Here is a 19,591-nt window from a genome sequence, read left to right as displayed (position 1 = left end):
AAGTACAGAATTAGTGAAATTCACTGACTTTTTGACAGACCAAGTCATCTTGTCACTAGCCATTACTGTCATAGGGGATACCAGAGGCCCATGGGGCATTTTTTAGCCAGATCTCTTGCTTGCCTCCAGACCAGTATTCTTGTCAGTAGCCAATGGACCGTGCGAGTTGGCCATGGGTTTAGGGGTGCGCAGCTGCGAGCTTGCATTCGGGAGATGGTGGGTTCAAACCCCACTGTTGGCAGCCCTGAAGATGGTTTTCCATAGTTTCTCCAGAGTCAACTTAGCTGAGCTACCTATGATTCCATATAATGTGGCCTTGAGAACATTAAAAATAACACTTTTAATGATGCTGAGATTACAAGTAAATGAAAAACAGATCCAGAACAATGACTTCAGTGGCATAGTTGTATTGGTAAAACAGTGATGTTGATTACTCAGAATGAAATTGATCTATTCTTCCTGGCCTTATCCCTGTTTCTTAAGCCGCGGCCATTTCCTTCCCACTCCTGGCCCTTTCCTATCCTATTGTTGACTTAAGGCCTATCTGTGTCAGTGCGATGTAAAGCCAATTGTAATAAAAAATCTAGCCATTGGTGTAATCAATACAGATTAATGGGCCTGTCACTAACCAATAATAAAACCAAGCCAGACCAATGGTTTTGTCACTAGCTACACCTAAGTTAGCAGCCTTATCTTGTGTGTTATTTTGTCGTACGAGTGACGCCATGTTGGGTTCCTAAACTCTCTTTGCACACTCAGTAGTAAAGTTTTACCAACTGGCCAGGGAGACGTTTTGTACAGGAGTAGAAGAAAGTCTTCTAACTTAGCTGAGCTACCTATGATTCCATATAATGTGGCCTTGAGAACATTAAAAATAACACTTTTAATGATGCTGAGATTACAAGTAAATGAAAAACAGATCCAGAACAATGACTTCAGTGGCATAGTTGTATTGGTAAAACAGTGATGTTGATTACTCAGAATGAAATTGATCTATTCTTCCTGGCCTTATCCCTGTTTCTTAAGCTGGCATTTGTGTGTGGATTAAGCCCAGTTTTAGTGACCAACTGCCTTTCCTGTTGCTAACTCTATATGGAGGGATGTATTCACTACCGTGTGTTTCTATTGTGTTTGGTAGTGTGATGTTTTGTGTGAAAATGAAGAGAAGTATATTAAGACAAACACAAATACCCAGTCCCCAAGCTATGAGAATTTACAAGATGTGGTCAGAATCCTCGACCTAACTGGGAATCAAACTCAAAACCCTGTGAACTGAATGTTACCTCCCTGACCATTCAGCTAAGGAACCGGACACTCAGAATTAAGTTGATGTACCTCATAAGTTTCCTAAGGAAACAGATCAAAAACATTGGTAAGAATGTGTTTAGAGAACACTGTTTAGTTGGAGAGATCAGTACACTGTCACCTTCATTCTTGGAGAAGAGAGTTACACTCCTCAAAAAAGTTATTTGTTATTTATTATGTTATTTAATGTGAAACTCAGAATAGTAAATGCAACAAAAATGTACACTCCTCCATAGCTTTGCACCCAGTATGAAAAGGAAAACACTCAGTACCCCTCAGTTAGAACACAAATTAAATACTACTCTATTTTCAAAGCTGTCACATGAGTCAATGTGTTGGTCTTGCACGAACCCTGAGGCACTCTTAAATGTGACAGGGTACTACCAGAACCAATTCATCGAGCCTTTCTTGAGGCAAGCAGTCCCAGTCCTCAATGGCAGCATTTTTTAGGGCCTGAATCGTTAGTGGTGGAAGTTGACAGTGAGAAATGGCTCTTCTAAGAAAGATCCACGTATGCTGTATGCAGTTAATGTCCAGAGAAGAAACTGACCAGTTCAATCTGGATCCCATGTCCCTCCAAGTATCCATTTCCATTCATAGCTGTTGCACGATGTGGATAAATGTTACTGTACTGTAGAGTAAACCCATCTTGTGCAGTCTTTGTAAAACCATTCACTATGGGTTGAAGAATGTTGAGTTTGTCCACTGTAGCCACAATGTTTCCTTGAATGTGAACCAGTGGTCAATGTGTTGGTACTGCACGAATCCTGAGGCACTCTTAAATGCGACAGAGTGTGCCCAGAACCAAATCATTGAGCCTTTCCTGAGACAAATGGTCCCAGTCCTCTATGGCAGCATTTTTTAGGGCTTGAACATAATACCTGCCCAGAATATTGCTGAACTGTTGGTGATGCTCTACTGTAACATTCTCCTCTTGCCTTCCATATGCGTAGAGAGTTGTCATCAGGGAGTAAACCAATTTGCACTTCATCATTTAACAGTGTTGTGGAACATTGATCTTGTGTGATCTGATGTGATCTAGCCCATTAAACACAAGCCACCGTGTGATGTTTTCGATATGGAGGAGTCTTCTTTAATACAGTCCTCCATCGTGGTATTTGTTACAGTCTTGGTATTTTTCTTAACTCCTGTGACATCTCGAAGGTCATGGCGAGAATAGTAGCTGTTAAAAGGTGTCTATGTGGATATATGTGTATATTCTGGTCTTGATTTGCTGTTGTACTGTGTGGACGGCTTGCACAGTGTCGATCTGCTAGTGAATGGGTGTCTTGAAACAACCTGTGGACACCACAACACATTCATTTGAACAATGTTGGGAACATAAACTTGTCTTGTGGTCTGTTACATCAAAGTGATGATTTTGATGCAATCTGCCATAAACAGCACACGATGAGGCATTTTAGTGCACAATGCATAGAAGCCAGGCAAACTGATAACCTACTTCGACGTCACCTAAGCTCAAGTATACTGGATTTATTTACCAGTCGTGAGTCGATTGACCCAAGCTACGAAGAAGGCAGGGTTTTGCATAACATGCATAACATGGCCAAACCATCTCAATTTATTCTTATCCATCCTATCACTCAGTTTTTCTACCCCTATCTCTTTACCAACCTCAACATTTCTTACTCTGTCTCTCCTTGTCTGCCCTATCGCACTTCTCAGGAACTTCATCTCACTGGCCTGAATTTTACTCCTTTCTTGCTGTCAAAGTCCAAGTCTCTGGTGCATACCTTAAATAGGGTTATAGTACATTTTGTACATTATGTCTTTACATTTCATAGGAACTTCTGTTCCACACCATTTTCCTTACATTCTGGTAGAACGTATTTCCCGCTTGTACTCTTCTGCTGATCTCCTTATCCAACCTTCCATCTTGCATTATTTCATTCCCAAATATTTGAAGTATTCAACAACCTCAAGGTTTTGTCCCCTGATACTAACGATTCCTTTTCCTTCTCTTTCTCCTCTTTTCATCACCCGCTGTTTTGCTCTTCTCCATACTGATTCTCAGTATCGTCATTTAAGCCTCTAGTTGGATTTGCACTTCTGTATTGTTGACTCCCCAGATCACTATGTCATCTGCAAACAATATTTTCATATTCCCTGTATATCTTGCCTTTGTTTCATTTAGAATCTCATCCATAACCATTATAAACATAAGTGGAGACAGTACACTTCCCTGTCTTAGTCCAGTTTGTTTTCTAAACCAATCTGTTCTCCCCACTGGAGTCTGGACACAACTGGAACAATTCTTACACATTGCTTTCACTAGTTCTCTTGATTCCCTTCCACATCCTTTTCCTTCCAGGGTTTCCCACACCTTTTCTGTATTAACACTATCATATGCCTTCTCTAGATCAAGGAATACCATCACCAGATCTTTTCCATATTCCCACTGTTTTTCCATCAGTAGTCTCATGGTAAATATAGGGTCTATCATTGACCTGCCGTGTCGAAATCCATTCTGCTCTTCTTGTATATTTCTCTCCACCCTTCCTCTCATCTTTCTATTATTCTCTCCAATATTTTGGTTACTTATGACAAGAGTGTAATTCCTCGATAATTGTCACATACCTTCCTGTCACCTTTCTTAAATACTGGTATTATTATACCCTTTTTTTTCTTAACGTCGCACCGACACAGATAGATCTTATGGTGATGATGGGATAGGGAAGGCCTAGGAGTGGGAAGGAAGCAGCTGTGGGCTTAATTAAGGTACAGCCCCAACATTTGCCTGGTGTAAAAATGGGAAACCACAGAAAACCATCTTCAGGGCTGCTGACAGTGGGATTCGAACCCACTATCTCCCGGATGCAAGCTCACAACTGCGCGACTCTAACCGCTCGGCCAACTCGCCCGGTATTACACCCTTACACCAATCATCATGTACTTGCTTTTTCCTCCATTTACACCTTAGCAGCCTATATAACCAATGTAGACCAATAGGTCTTGTTGCCTTTATCATTTCCACACATATTTCATCCCTCCCTGCTGCTTTTACTACCATTTGTTTAACAGCCATTTCCATCTCTGCCGTTCCAATATCACACTCCATTTCTGGATCATCCTGATTTACCACTACACACTCTTTTGCATCATTTCTCACATTCAAGAGTGTATCAAAATAATCTTTCCACCTATTGTTTATTTCCTCTGGGTCTGTTATTACATTCCCAATCTCTTCCTTCACTTGTTTTGTGTGGATTTTTTATTTTCTCTTATCTTTTTATCAATCCATAAAACATCCTTTTCCCACCATTTACATCCTTTTCCAACTATTTTGTGAATCTCCCCCAACACTTTTTCTTTTCCTCATTTACCACTTTTTTACACTTTTAATTTTCTGATACTTAATCTTACTTCTTTCTTTCCCATCTCTATTCCATTCTTGCCATGCTTTCTTCTTTTGTTTTACAATCTCCTTAACCTATTCATTCCACCGAGATGTCTCCTTTTCCTTCCCTCTCCTTGAAGTTCTGCCACAAATCTTCTCTGCACAGGTTACAAATGTGTTTTTAAATTTGGTCCATTCTTCTTCTACACTTTTTATTTTCGATATAGGGATGTGCTGTTTTAATTTCTCCTGAAATTTTTCCTGAGTTCTTTTATCTTTTAATTTCCATACTTTTATTTTCTCCTGTCTTATTTCTTTTACTCTCAAAATTTTACCTTTTTTTAGTTTTGCCACCACTACTATGTGGTCTTTATCAAACACCTCACCTGGTAGTGCTGTTACATCCCTGTTCAACCAAAAAATAATCAATAACTGTTTTTTGTCCTCCTTTCATCCCAACCATATCTAGTGATCTTTCTAATGTTCTTTCTAAACCAAGTGTTATCTGCAACCATTCCATTTCTCAACTTATCTCCCTCACTGTTTCTTTCTCCATATCCAAATGGACGAATCATTTCTTCTTTACCTGTTCTGTCATTTCCAACCTGTGCATTGAGATCTCCCATGACTATCATTTCCACATCGGTGATTACTTCCTTGAGTGTCTCCAAGAATCCCTCTGTATTTTCCTCACTGTTCCCAGTTTGGGGTGCATAAACTTGGTTGAAATCTTTCCCTCGTTCTTCCGTCCTCAGTTGGTCCATTCTTCTTCTACACTTTCCATTTCTGATATAGGGTGGTGCTGTTTTAATTCCTCCTGAAATTTCTCCTGAGTTCTTTTATCTTTTAATTTCCATATTTTTATTTTCTTGTCTTCTTTCTTTTACTCTCACAGTATTACCTATTTTCAATTTTGCTACCACTACTCTGTGGTCTCCATCAAACACCTCACCTGATAGTGCTGTTACATCCATTAACTGTTAACAATTTATTTTCTCAAACAAAAAATAATTAATAATTGTTTTTGTCCTTTCATCTCAGCCATATCTAGTGACCTTTCTACTATTTTTCTTTCTAAACCAAGTGTTCCCACAATCATTCCATTTCTCTCACAAATGTCAATCAACCTATCTGCCTCACTGTTTCTTTCACCATACACAAATGGACTAATCATTTCTTTACCATTTCTGTCATTTCCAACCTGCACGTTGAGGTCCCCCATGACTATCACTTCCACATTGGTGATTACTTCCTCGAGTGTCTCCAAGAATTCTTCTATAGTTTCCTCACTGTTACTAGTGTGGGGTGCATAAACTTGGTTGAAATCTTTCAGTCCTTCCATCCTCAGTCATACTCTGATTATTTTATCACTATACACTCTACACGTTTTCATTCAGAATTTTATTTTTTATTAACAATCACTCCTACTCCATTCTTTGCCTTACATCCTCCACTCCTGTATAGGATGTACGCTCTACTCATCCTCTTCACTCCCTTTCCCCTCCACTTGACCTCATTCAGTCCCATCATTGCAACATTCTCTCTCTCCATAAAATCAATCAACTCTTCTGATTTTCCTGCCGGGGTCATAACATTTATTATTCCTCCCTTCATAATATTAAATGCTGGTTTTCCACTTATCATAGCTCCCCCAGCACAAGAACTGCTTGTCGCCTTTAGCATTGTATGCCCTAACCTTTTCCGAGGCTGATAATAACTACCGCTGTTGTTACGATGGAGTTGCCACCCCCAAAGACATTTTAGAGCTACTGCCAGCAATTATTATCTGTCTGTTAGGTCATCAGCCCAGAGGCTGGGTGGATCATCAAATAGCACCACCAAGGACTATATGGTTATATGGAAGCTGCAAAAACCAGTGGCAGTGTCAAAAAGAACCTTAATAGGCAAGATGAGGAGTAAGGTAATAAGTTGGAAGTAACAGACATGAAAGTAGCAAGAACGATTGCTGTTACAAAGCTGGGAATAATGGCAGGAGGGAAAGTAAAGGCTAAGTTAGGAATAAACTTGATGGATGAAGATGCATGCATGAATCAACTTTGGTAGTGGGGTCATGTGAGGCAATTAACGGACTTGGCCGAAGGAGACCAAGGCAATGGTGGTTAGAGTTTTTGAGGAGATGAAGATAAGATGTGGGGAGCTAAACAGAGCCACTGAGTTAGCTGCAAATAGAGGATAGTGGAGGTGCTGAGTTAATGCGGACTGAATGCTGAAAGGCATAACAGTCTATAAAGATGTTTGTATATACAGCGATTAGACTCTCTTACCTTGAACAGCAGTCAATCACTGTTGAGTTTTGTAGATATTGCGGTGCCTCTTTATCTCCAGCTTGAGTGTAGATTTTGTCAGCCTTCTGCATGGCTTAGCTATCAACATTCAATCCAAATAAATATCACACCCCCACACTTTAGTTCTGTTATAATTAAAGCATTCATTGACTTATTCTAGACATTATTCCTATTATTGTCAAGTGTGTAGAGGTGTCTGGGCACCATTTCATTTGGAATGGCACTTTTATTTTGAATGCTGGACTTAGTTCACTATGGCAGATGAACACAGTGGTAGTATATTCTATCATGATAAACAAGGTTGTCTTTTATGTCACATTTTGAAACTTTTTCAATTTAAGAATTTCATATTTGGGTTGTTCCATATTGACCATACAGTACGGAAAAATATATAATTATTCCACATTGGTCATTACAATAAAATGCATCTCAAAGGAAACTAAGTAAATTCACACACCAGGTACATGTTTTGGCCCCATTGGGCCTCCTTCAGCCTTGAAAATAAAAATATAAAATTTATAGAACACACTAAAGCACACCAGAAAAGTCCTATGAAGGATTAATCTTGAATTTACTTAAAGTTTCTTTTAAGACTCATTTCATTGTATTGAATAAGATGAAATAATTATATTTTTTCTTTACTTTTGCAGCTGCTCAGTGTACTTGTGCACTAACAATACGCAGGTTTTGTAGAAATATTTCTGGTCATACTTTCACATTCTCAGTTATTGCTGGTATTAAGTAATGCTGAGAAAACTGTATCTTATAGCTTTCTCATTTTGTACTCGTCTGTCAGACATAGATGCAAATTTCAATGATCGAACTTTGAGTTTCGAATTTCCCATCTTTGTAAAATATATCATAGAACGTACCTTGACCCTGTACACTAAATTATGTGAACAGTTGTGTCTCAATTACAAATATAATCCTTAAATGGTTTTCCTATTTTTGTAATATATGATATTCCACTGTTTCTTCTGTTTCTTTATAATAATCTTTTTCTATTTTACTGGTTGTGATTTGAACAATCACTTCATTTTCTTTTGATTATTACATTCAATCAGTCAAATAGATGGCTTAGATGTCACTGAAGAGGCATTCTAGGAAAATGAGGAGTGAGACAGTTTCCCAATTCGCTTCAATATTTATGCTAATGGTCAACCTGTTGGTCTGAATACCAGGCATTTCCTGTTTGCTGACGATCTTGGTGTTGGAACTCAGTCCAGATCATTTTGTAAAGTAGAATCTAGGCTGCAGAACTGCCGCAATGAACTGCCTTAAGCTGAATCCTAGGAAAACACAGGTTACACTCTTCCATATTTGTAATCGTGCTGCTAATCACAAACTTGGGAAGGAAGGTAGCTTGAGTTCACCCCTGTTGTCAAATACCTTGGAATTCAGCTTGATCGGTATCTACTTTTAGAGCACATTGTCATTCTGTCAGTATGAAGGTCAGAGCCAGGAATAATCCACTACACATGTTCACGGGGTCAAACTGGGGAGCACATCCAGCAACTGTACAAACTACAGCCCTGGCACTTTCTTTCTCTATAGCTGAGAATGCTTGTCCTGTGTGGGTCAACTCTGTCCATTCCATATTGCTTTGAACGACACATGTCTTGCAGTTTGTGGCTGCCTCAAACCAACAAATGTCGAAAAGCTATACCACACTTATGGCATAGCTCCACCTTCAATCCGATGGCAAGTAACAGCTGAAACTGAGAAACTCAAACAAGAGGTGGACAACTATTATCCTCTCTACGATCTTGAAGTAGTAAAACAGCATCTCAGATCATAAAGGAGTTTCATTAATGACACCAGGTCAGCACCAGCCACACCAAGTGCTTTTAGTAATCAATACTGACAGCAACATTTCGTACTATCCGAATGGAATTGGCCAACAGAAGGAATTCCGGCACATACTTCACAATCTTGGCCTCTCTGGAAGAACGTGAATAGGATAAGAACTGGAACACATAGAACCAAGGCTACACTCAAAAGATGGGGTTATACACAGAATGCTGACTGCAAATGTGGTACAATTCAAGATCTTGAGCATCTATTTCACTGTCCAAACTGCCCTGTGGAAACCCAACTTCAAGACTTATTATTACAGTCAGGGATAAAGCTGTTGTGGCTGCTTCATATTGGAGCACTTTCAACATTTGAGGATGCTTGTATACAATCATCATCACTTGAAATATAAGTTTATCGTAACTTTAGACAATCGTCAATAAATTATACCTGTGCTAACAGTTTATAATTACTTAGTGTTATGTACAGGCAATTAATAGGGAATTTGTTTTGGCAGAGTGAACCAACTGAATCCAGTCTGCTATGTATGTTAACATAATTTACTTCAATATGTAAAAGGTGTATGTATATTGAGTATTCATACCAGAGGCTGGTTTGGTCCTCATCAGTTCCACCATCAGGTATCATAGATGGCCTAGATGTAACTGAAGAGGCAATCTACGGAAGTGACAAGGTAGTTTCCCCGTTGCTTGCCTCACCAATCCATAAGTTGTTGATACAGTAGATATCAGTCTGCCAAGCCCGCTGAAATGCATGCACCAACCAACCCTATGAGTGACATTTTCACGCCATTCATAAGAGGTATTGGTTGTATAAGGAATGACATTACTAACATCACTCGTACCTCAAATCACTTTCATATTATCGAAGCCAAAAATGAATCTGAGACAGGTCACTGAATGTAAAAAATTTGATCTAGCCCATATCAGAAGACACAGTGCACTGTGAACACTAGGTGTAGCCATCAAAGCCAGATGCAAAATTTGCTGATTGTCCAATGATTGCACTTTGAATTTCAAATTTCCCATTTTTGTAAAATATATCATAGAACTTACTTTGACCCTGTACACTAACTTTATGTGAGCAGTTATTTTTACACTAACAAATATAATCTTTAAATGGTGGGAAGTCAGAAAGATGTTCAAAGTGGGTCACATGCGTGTTTCAGTCTAGCATACCAAAATGTGCACTGCTATGCCTACCTTTGTACAAAAATTATTTCCAGTTTTCTGTTACTATTTGAAACAATTAAGTGAAATATGAAACACCAATGCTTGATGTATTACATCCTTTCTGGAACATAGTTATCTCCAGAATCTCCACCAAAGTCTGTACTGTATCGCTGCTGTCTACATCGATCATTTTCCTCTTGATGGGAACTCTCATGATAATGTTGATGATAATGCAATCATTTTCAGACTTTGTCAGCATTAAAAAATCTAAGCTTATCTTGCATGAATGCTAAGATTGCATTTTCTCCTCCTATGGTGAGTTTATTACATAGTTCATGTGTTTCTAAATAGAACAGAAAAACTAGAATTTTATACTTACACTCTATTAAAAAAAAAAAGATGCACCAGGAAGGCGTTGTCCGATTGTAAGGAAATTATGTATGCAAAGACATTCCGACCGAACATGCAAATGATTAAAATTTCGTGTCCAATGAAGAATAGCGGGAGCTCCCGTGCGTCCGAACTGCGCATGCATCAGGTGTATGTAAGGCACGATTCTGAACCGTATGCTCAAAGTAGCTATTGCATTCGACTGCGCTATCGTAACATCGGCTGCAAGAATGCCACGCCGAAGGATTCGTGCTCATTACGAGGAGATGTCAGAGTTTGAAAGAGGTCGTGCGATCGGATTGAAAGAAGCTGGTTGGTTGAATCGAGTTGTCGCTGGACATTTGGGTCAAAGTGATGCAGCGATCAGACGATGCTGGCAAGCGTGGGTCAGCAATAGCAGACATCAGCATAGGACGGCAGTGGTCGACCGAGGGCCACAACAGCACGGGCAGACAGAGCAATTGTCAAAGCAGCTGTCACAGCACCGGAGTCGTCGTTATCAATGATCCAGCGTGTGACCTGCACACATGTGTCCACCATGACCATCAACAGACGCCTGAGCGAGAAGAATTTGCGCTTACGCCGCTTACCACTCACACCTGCTCACCATCGAGCCAGATTACAGTGGTGCCACACTTGAGCAATGTGGAACTGTGCTGACGAGTCCAGTTTCCAACGGTGCCCTGACGACAACCGCAGACGTGTTTGGAGACGTCCATGCCAGCATGACTATTGCAAGCCACACAGCCCCACAGCAGGGGGTGATGGTCTGGGGTGCCATCTCCTTTGATAGCTGGACCCCTCTGGTAGTAATTCCTGGCACACTGACAGCACAGCGGTATGTTGGTGACATTCTACGGCCGGTTGTGTTACCGTTCCTTCAGCTACATCCAGGCCTTACTTTCCAACAGGATAATGCCCGGCCGCACATGGCACGTGTTGCTGTGAACTGTCTTGAAGTTTGCCCAACCCTTCCTTGGCCAGCTCGGTCGCCGGATCTCACTCCCATAGAGCACATTTGGGATGTCATGGGAAGGCGATTGCAAACATCCCAGAATGTCGCCGATTTAGCCCAACAGTTCAAGACCATTTGGTACTAAATTCCGCAGGACACCATCTGGGAACTTTATCAGTCCCTGGCACGTCGAGTGACAGCTTACATCCAGGCCAGGGGTGGACCAACACCTTATTGACATCCTCACTTTGTAACACTCTAACTCTGCAATAAATCATTCAATTGTTCTGCACTTTTGATCTTTTGTTTTTCTATGTCTGTTCCTCACATCCATCGATTTTTATCGCCACCAGACAATTCCTTCCTGGTGCGTAGTTTTTTTGTTATACAGTGTAGTTCACTCTGGGATCAGAGCCTCTAATTTTATGTTTATTCTGACATGACTTTTGTGTAATTTGGTACCACTTAATTTTATTTTTATTATTCAATTTGCCATATGTAACATTGTGTATTCTCTTTCAGTTCCCCGTTAAACAGAAGTTTGAAGAATCCCGTTCCTGAAAATGATGATGATTTATGGGAATCTTTGGATGATTTTGTAGAACCTCATGAACTGTCATTTACTAAAGGTATGTTTTAATAAATTACTGGACAGAATATTTTTCCATAATCATAGCATGTATCCTTATTGAAAATTATTGTACGGTCTTACTTTGTTTGGATGGAAAGCAAAATTGTAGAAACTTGTAGAGTTTGTTTGTTTGTTTGTTTGTTTGTTTGTTTGTTTGTTTGTTTATTGTTGCTGTAACATTATTGGCATCACACGCTGTCCTCACTCCCCTAACAAGACATTCTGTGGCACAAAATGCTGTCCTGGCTTCCAACAAGTGGTGATACTCCGTGTGCTAACCATAGGTTGCCTGGGTAGAGGAATGGGGACTGCAGCAACTCCATTCTTACATTCACCTCATTGCTTGCTCGCTGCTGCTGCCTCTTTTCTTGTTAACCACAACACTGCATACTACCGAGCTCGATAGCTGCAGTCGCTTAAGTGCGGCCAGTATCCAGTATTTGGGAGATAGTAGGTTCGAACCCCACTGTCGGCAGCCCTGAAAATGGTTTTCTGTGGTTTCCCATTTTCACACTAGGCAAATGCTGGGGCTGTACCTTAATTAAGGCCACGGCCACTTCCTTCCCACTCCTAGCCCTTTCCTGTCCCACAGTCGCCATAAGACATATCTCTGTCGGTGCGACGTAAAGCCAATAGCAAAAAAAAAAAAAAAAAAAAAAAAACAAACACTGCATACCTCATCAGCATTCAGAAGATAGTCCTTGGGTCATATCGACATCTCCTCCTTCCCCAAATATGCTTCTTCAACATCACAAAAGAAAATTGACATGGCTTTTTTCCAGGGCATTTTGTATCCAGAGTTACACTGCCACTGCATATACAAAAACTCAAAAACATAAATAATCAATATCCCCCTCTGATCCTTCTATCTTAACATTGGTTTTCAATGATTTCCACAATCGTTCAATGTTCCGTGTATGGATTTTAGCTCACACAAACTCAAAGAAATAGTCTGGCCCCTCCAGTAGTCTGGCATTTTCAGGTGCATTTAAGTTTGTGTATGTTGGGGAAGAACAAGTCACTTCAGGTTGCTGACTGTGTGCCAAGAACAGTACACTTCTATTCATTCATTTGTGACCGGGCGAGTTGGCCGTGCGGTTAGGGGCGCGCAGCTATGAGCTTGCATCCGGGAGATAGTGGGTTTGAATCCCACTGTTGGCAGCCTTGAAGATGGTTTTCCGTCGTTTCCCATTTTCACATCAGGCAAATGCTGGGGATGTACCTTAATTAAGGCCATGGCCTCTTCCTTCCCAGTCCTAGCCGTTTCTTGTCCCATCGTCGCCATACGACCTATCTGTGTCGGTGCAACGTAAAGCAAATAGCATTCATTTGCATTATTAATCATGTGTTCATGCCGTCTATCACAGTGCCATTTGTGTACTTTAATAGTCTATAGTCTAAGAGGTCCAGATTCAGCTCCTGGCAATTTTCTTAACCAGTTTTGACCGATCCAATAAAAATAGGTAGTAGTAAGTAAGGTTGTTAACTTGCTAACTCAATGCGACTATCACACAACTCACTCTTGCGCTCACTCGCTTGCTGTCCACATACTCTTATAACACCACGACAGTTATCAGAAAGTTCTCATTCATGCTTGAACTGCAGTCTCAGCGATTTCTAGAAGTTTCGAGCAGAACCCAGTCTCAATTCTCGGAACTACGTGGGTGCAGTTGCTGACATCTCTGCGTCACCAGCCTGCGCCTTCATGCGAACAGGTGATGTCTCTCACAGTAACAAACTCACATTCACGAACAGCGAGTTACTGATTCTGGTGGGATAGAATCACTCATTGTCAATTGAATTATTGCAGGCTACGTTATAGCAGTAAAGCAAGAGGAAGAGGTTTTGTCGAACACACAATTTTTTCCATTGTTGTAGGTGTTTACTAAAAGAGGTAGACTTACTATTCGTATGTACACAGCAAGCTGAGGAGACGTTAGTTGAATGTTAAATATTTTATATTGATTAGAAATCTTATAGAATAAGTTGGAATTAAACTTAAAAGAAAAAAAGGGGGAAAAGGGCATTATGAGTATGTTTGGGGGGAAAAAGGGGTAAAGATCCCAGAAAAGGGAAAAAGGTGTATGAAAAATACCTCTTTTCACAACTAGAAACCAAATTATCACACTGTGAAATCTTTCCGAACAGCTTTAATTTACCCTCTTTGTTGTTGTTGTTGCTATTGGCTTTAGGTCACACCGACACAGATAGGCCTTGTGGCGACGATGGGACAGGAAACGGCTAGGACTGGGAAGGAAGAGGCCATGGCCTTAATTAAAGTACAGCCCCAGCATTTACCTGGTGTGAAAACGGGAAACCACAGAAAACCATCTTCAGGGCTGCCAACATTGGGGTTCAAACCCACTATCTCCCAAATACTGGATACTGGCTGCACTTAAGCGACTGCAGTTATCAAGCTCGATTTAATTTACTCTAAAAAAAAGGTGTGCACCTAAAAATCCTAACCCTGGTAATTATATTACTTCCTACTTAATGAATAACAGGAATTTTACATTTTAAAAAATGGAAATATGGTCATTCCCATCCAAGGAATTATACATCATAGCCTGTATGCTTAAACCCTGTCTGTACCTTTGTATACTCTAAGACAAAAATTATAACGTGTCAGTTTTCTTTGAATGAAGTAATATAAGAAAGTTGGCTGTTACCCATGGCTTCGCTCGCTTGGATTTCCTAATTTGATAAAAGTAAGCGTTCCTCAGTACTGCACTAAGACATTATCTAAAAATCCTTAAAGTATAAAAAGTAACAGAAAAATTGAATTTCACTTGCCCCAGTACCTTTTTGTAAACAACGTTTGTGGTATTTTCCCTTTGGGGCTAAGATGATCAGGTTACCGGTAGAGCTAACTCTGGAACATGGGACATAGAAATGTACGAGGGCAGATCAGAAAATAAGTTGCACTTCCCGTTATGGCTATTTATTACACCACCTATACAACAGCAACACGACTATAACGACATACACTGTAACGTCACTTTTCCACATAGTTTCCAAGAGACTCCAAACATTTCTGCGAATGCACAACCAACTTGTCGATGCCGGATGCATAGAAATATCCTCCTGCGTTCTGCAACCACTCGGAGATAGCAGCCTTCACCTCCTCATCGGTCTGAAAACGTTGACCACCGAGCTCCATTTTGAGCTTACTGAACAGATGAAAGTCACATGGCGCTAGGTCGGGACTGTAGGGTGGATGTTGCCAGACCTCCCACTTAAAATGCTACAGCAGTTCTCTCGTTTGGCGGACCTTGTGAGGTGTTGCGTTATCATGCAACAAAATCACAGCGGCGCTTCTCTTTAATCGCTTTACGCAACCGGTGCAACGTTTGGCAATACGATGCCGCGTTGATTGTCGTTCCTTTCAGCATGAATTCCACGTGCAGCAAACCCTCCATGTCAAAGAACTCTGTCGCCATAACTGTCTGAAGGTTGAACCTTGGCCTTCTTTCGTTGTGGTGATGAGGGGTGCACCCATTCCATTGATGTTTGCTTCGTTTCAGGGGTGAAGTGGTGGACCCACGTTTCGTCACCTGTGACGATTCGCCGCAGAAACCCGTTGCCGTCTGCGGCATAGCATTGCAAAAATGCCAGGGAGGATTGGAAACGTTGTCCCTTGTGCTCATCGGTGAGAAGACGTGGGACCCATCTTTGACACAGCTTACAATATCCAAGGTCCTTGTGAACAATGGTGAACACACTGCCATACGACATGTTCAGCTGCGTCGCGATTTCTCTCAGTTTAATGCGCCGGTTCTGTCTACTGATCGCATTCACACTGTTGACCTTTGCATGGGTCCTGGACGTTGTGGGCCTGCCTTCGCGATGGTTGTCCATGATATCCGTGCGTCCGGCTTCGAATTGCTGACACCACTTTACGATACCTTGCCGGTAAATGGCCCGCTCCCTATACACAGCACTAATTTCTCGGTGAATATCCGTGCAAATCTTCCTTTTGGCCCATAGGAATCGGATTGTCGCATGCACCTCATATTTGGAGTGAACGCCCAGTTGACGCGCCATTGCATTTGGCCGCTGTTCACACAATACTAGATGAGACACCACAGCGTAAAGGAGACTCCAAATACCAATTTTCACATCTGTATCATATTCAGTTTTTGAAATATAAGTATCCCCATTAAAGAATTCAAACTTTTTTTTTCTTTTTCTCAGTCCTTTTCACCACCGGGCGAGTCGGCCGTGCGCGTAGAGGCGCGCGGCTGTGAGCTTGCATCCGGGAGATAGTAGGTTCGAATCCCACTATCGGCAGGCCTGAAAATGGTTTTCCGTGGTTTCCCATTTTCACACCAGGCAAATGCTGGGGCTGTACCTTAATTAAGGCCACGGCCGCTTACTTCCAACTCCTAGGCCTTTCCTATCCCATCGTCGCCGTAAGACCTATCTGTGTTGGTGCGACGTAAAGCCCCTAGCAAAAAAAAAAAAAAAAAGTCCTTTCCACCATCGCCTTAAGTGGATTTTTTGAAAGCAAAAACATATGTGTTTCTTAATTTTTATAGCAGATTCCAAATACCTACTTTTACATTTGTAACATGTTAAGTTTTTGAGATGTACTCATTTTGAAAATTCACCCCATTTTCACTTCTTCTAATACCCCCCTTAAAGTGGATTTTCCAAAAACAAAAGATGTGTGTTCTTTATTTTTTAAGAGAGATTCCAAATACCAATTTTTATGCCTCTAATATATTAATGTTTTGAGATATACCCATTTTAAAAATTCACCCCAATTTCCACTTCCTTTCATCCCCCTTTCCCCCTTAAGTGGATTTTTGGAAAACAAAAAAGAATGTGTTTCTTTATTTTTAAAGGAGATTCCATGTACCAATTTCCACATCTGTAACACCTTCAGTTTGTATCCTCATAAAAAGGATTCAACCCATTTTTCACTTATTTTCAACCCCCCCTTAAGTGGATTTTCCAAAAACAAAAAATACCTGTTTCCCAATTTTTACATCTATAAACTGTTCAGTTTATGAGATATATACATACTCATTTTAAAACTTCACCCTCTTTTCATCCCCTTAGCAACAGAATATCCAAAAATCCTCCCTTAGTGATATAGAAGTGTCCCCAAAATTTCATTTCTTTATGTCCAATAGTTTTGGCTCAGTGATGATGAATCTATAATACCAATATACATGGTCTGTTATTGGATATTATAAATTTACTCATTCGGGACAAATATTTCAGGTTCCCTATGGGAATCAACATCTATATTATCAGATGATGAATGTGTCAGTCAGGACATGATATTTTATATAAATAGATAAAATAGACTATATATTGAGCGCAGTATTGGTATATCTTGAAAAGGTCAGTTTTTGATTGTGATTATAAAGTTTTATTTTAAATAATGTACCCCAATCAACACTTCACTGAATAGTGGAGGGGAGCTTCCTAATCACAGTCGAACGGCAATGCTCCCTCACTTCAGTGTGACATATGCTTCCTATGTAAGCTGCCTGCATTTACATCACGCCAGCCCGGCCGCACTGGGATAGCCTCAGCAGGTGCCCAGCTGAGCACCTCTGCTCTAATCACATGGTACCTCATTTTCATTGTGTGGTCACCAGAACTTACTCCATCACAAACCTTTGTATTAGGGGAAAAAAAGTTTTTAAATTGGATTTTGATCAATACTAGTCATGCAGATTTTTCCACTAATGTTTAAAATGTGTGATACAACAAATGACATGTCTGACATGAGAAGCACTAAGGTAATGCAGTTTGTTGTATTTGCCTGTTGTACTGAATTTAAAATGCTGATCTAATTAAAAGCTAGAATGAAAAAAATGAGTACCAGGTTGTCATTGTAGTTAGCTGCAAACCTACAATTCTTTATACTATTGAAATGCAGACAACAACAGATTGATTGAAATTTGCTGTGCAAATTTTCCACCAAAGGATACTGTAACTAAACTAAAATTCCTATAGGTGTAGATCATACTTGATACATCTGAAATGATAACCCTTTCTTTTATATGTACTCTATCCATGCAGTCTTACGTGGTAAGTCCCTCCTCTCTGTCCGTTTCTTAGAATTGTGTATATTACATTCAGAAAAGTGTGTGTGATGAACAGGTAGGCAAATGATCTTTAGTACCACAACTCTCTTGAGCACTGTGGGCTGGAGACCATAGAAACAATCCTGTGTGATGGACTACAAATGAAAATGTGGTGAACAAAAATGTTTTAAGACAATTTAATTGTAGTATATTTTTACAGTTCCCCCTATACTCAACACTATTCACAGAGAAGTGAAATAACTATTCAGATCATCCTGTAAACCCATAGTTCATGCTGCAATTTTGAAATAATATAACCTACATCTTGACCAAGCGGAGTGGCCACGTGTGTTAACACACTACGGCTGTAGAACCAAACTCTGCATGTGGGAGATGCATGGATTTGAACCCCACCATCTGCTGTCCTGAGAATGGTTTTCTTCTGTTTTCCATTTTTTTCCTTCCAGGCAAATGCTGGGAAATTCCTATTCATATGCCATTGTTGATTCCTTCCACCTCTTTACCCAATTTAGTTCACCATAATTCATTTCATCTTCATTAGTTCCTCAACTGAGGCTGGCATCAGTATGGGCATCCAGCCATTAAAAACATGCCAATATAACCCATCCAATCTTCAACCCCATATCAAGAAACGGGACTTTGGGGGTAGTCATACAAATCTTCATCCTGAGACCTGTTGCTGAATTAGTAAATTCTAAGTATGAGCTTAAGTTAAAACAAGCCTGGAAGTTTTCCCATTGTAAGAAGCTAAACAGCAGACCAGATACAATTTTAACTATATTTATTTACAGTATTTATAGTCGATAATGCTGTGTTCCTCATTGTACTCATTCGTATAGCTTCAGATTTGAAGATAAATACCAGTGACAGTAAATGTTCTTCCGAAGAAGATAAGACTGAAAACGAAGATGTGATCACCAGGGGTTGGAAAAGGAGATCTCGTGTTATTACAAGTGATGACGACGATGATGAAGAAGAAGATGATCGTGTACACATAGTAGATCTCAGCAGTGATAACAGGGAAGATGCAGGTAATTTTGATCATTTAATAATTTTATCCCAGTTCATGTAACTTTTTGCATATTTTCAACTGTGGAAGCTCATTTATCTTAATTTTACATATAGAATTTGATGTTATGTGTTTTATCGTGTTCTGAAAACTTACTTTCATTCTAACTTTCTTTTTCACGCTAAGGGTAAACGTAAGGTGGACACAGAAGTGATGTGTTTGTCACATATTTAGTAATGATCAGTGGCTTTATAGTATGGAAACATTTGCTCTTGGCCCTTTAAAAGTAAATTCCGAAGCATCTGTTTGTATAAGAAATTCAATGCTCTGTTGATAATCCTAGAAATATATGGAATTTATTCTGTATATGAGAACATTAGCCCTTCATCAGCCACAACACATATAAGACAGCAACACACTCATTAAATATTTACAACTGCTGGAAGACTCCTATACATGCTCAATAATCCTAGAATAAAAGGAACAAGCAGTGGAAATGACAGCTAGGAATACACTATCATTTGTATTGAGTCCGATGACCAGTTATTACAATGCAATGCAAGTTTTATTGGCCTTCACTGTTTC

At 40.1% G+C, this 19,591-nt stretch overlaps 1 protein-coding gene across 2 annotated transcripts in view; it reads left to right on the top strand.

Annotated features, from left to right (window-relative positions):
• Window positions 1–19,591, top strand: part of Blm (Bloom syndrome helicase) — a 194,110-nt gene that overhangs the window by 8,041 nt on the left and 166,478 nt on the right. Inside the window, exons 2-3 of one of the 2 annotated variants that reach the window (XM_067137119.2) lie at window positions 11,824–11,930; window positions 18,837–19,028. In XM_067137119.2, the coding sequence (XP_066993220.2) occupies window positions 11,824–11,930; window positions 18,837–19,028 (299 nt within the window). The remainder of the gene's footprint in view (window positions 1–11,823; window positions 11,931–18,836; window positions 19,029–19,591) is intronic. The other variant, XM_067137120.2, reaches the window with a different exon arrangement.

This window comes from Anabrus simplex, chromosome 1 (assembly GCF_040414725.1).
Source record: "Anabrus simplex isolate iqAnaSimp1 chromosome 1, ASM4041472v1, whole genome shotgun sequence".
In the NCBI taxonomy this organism is placed as follows: Eukaryota; Metazoa; Arthropoda; class Insecta; order Orthoptera; family Tettigoniidae; genus Anabrus; species Anabrus simplex.
The sequence above is the reverse complement of the archived record's forward strand: the minus strand, read 5'-3'. Positions and strand labels throughout refer to the sequence as shown.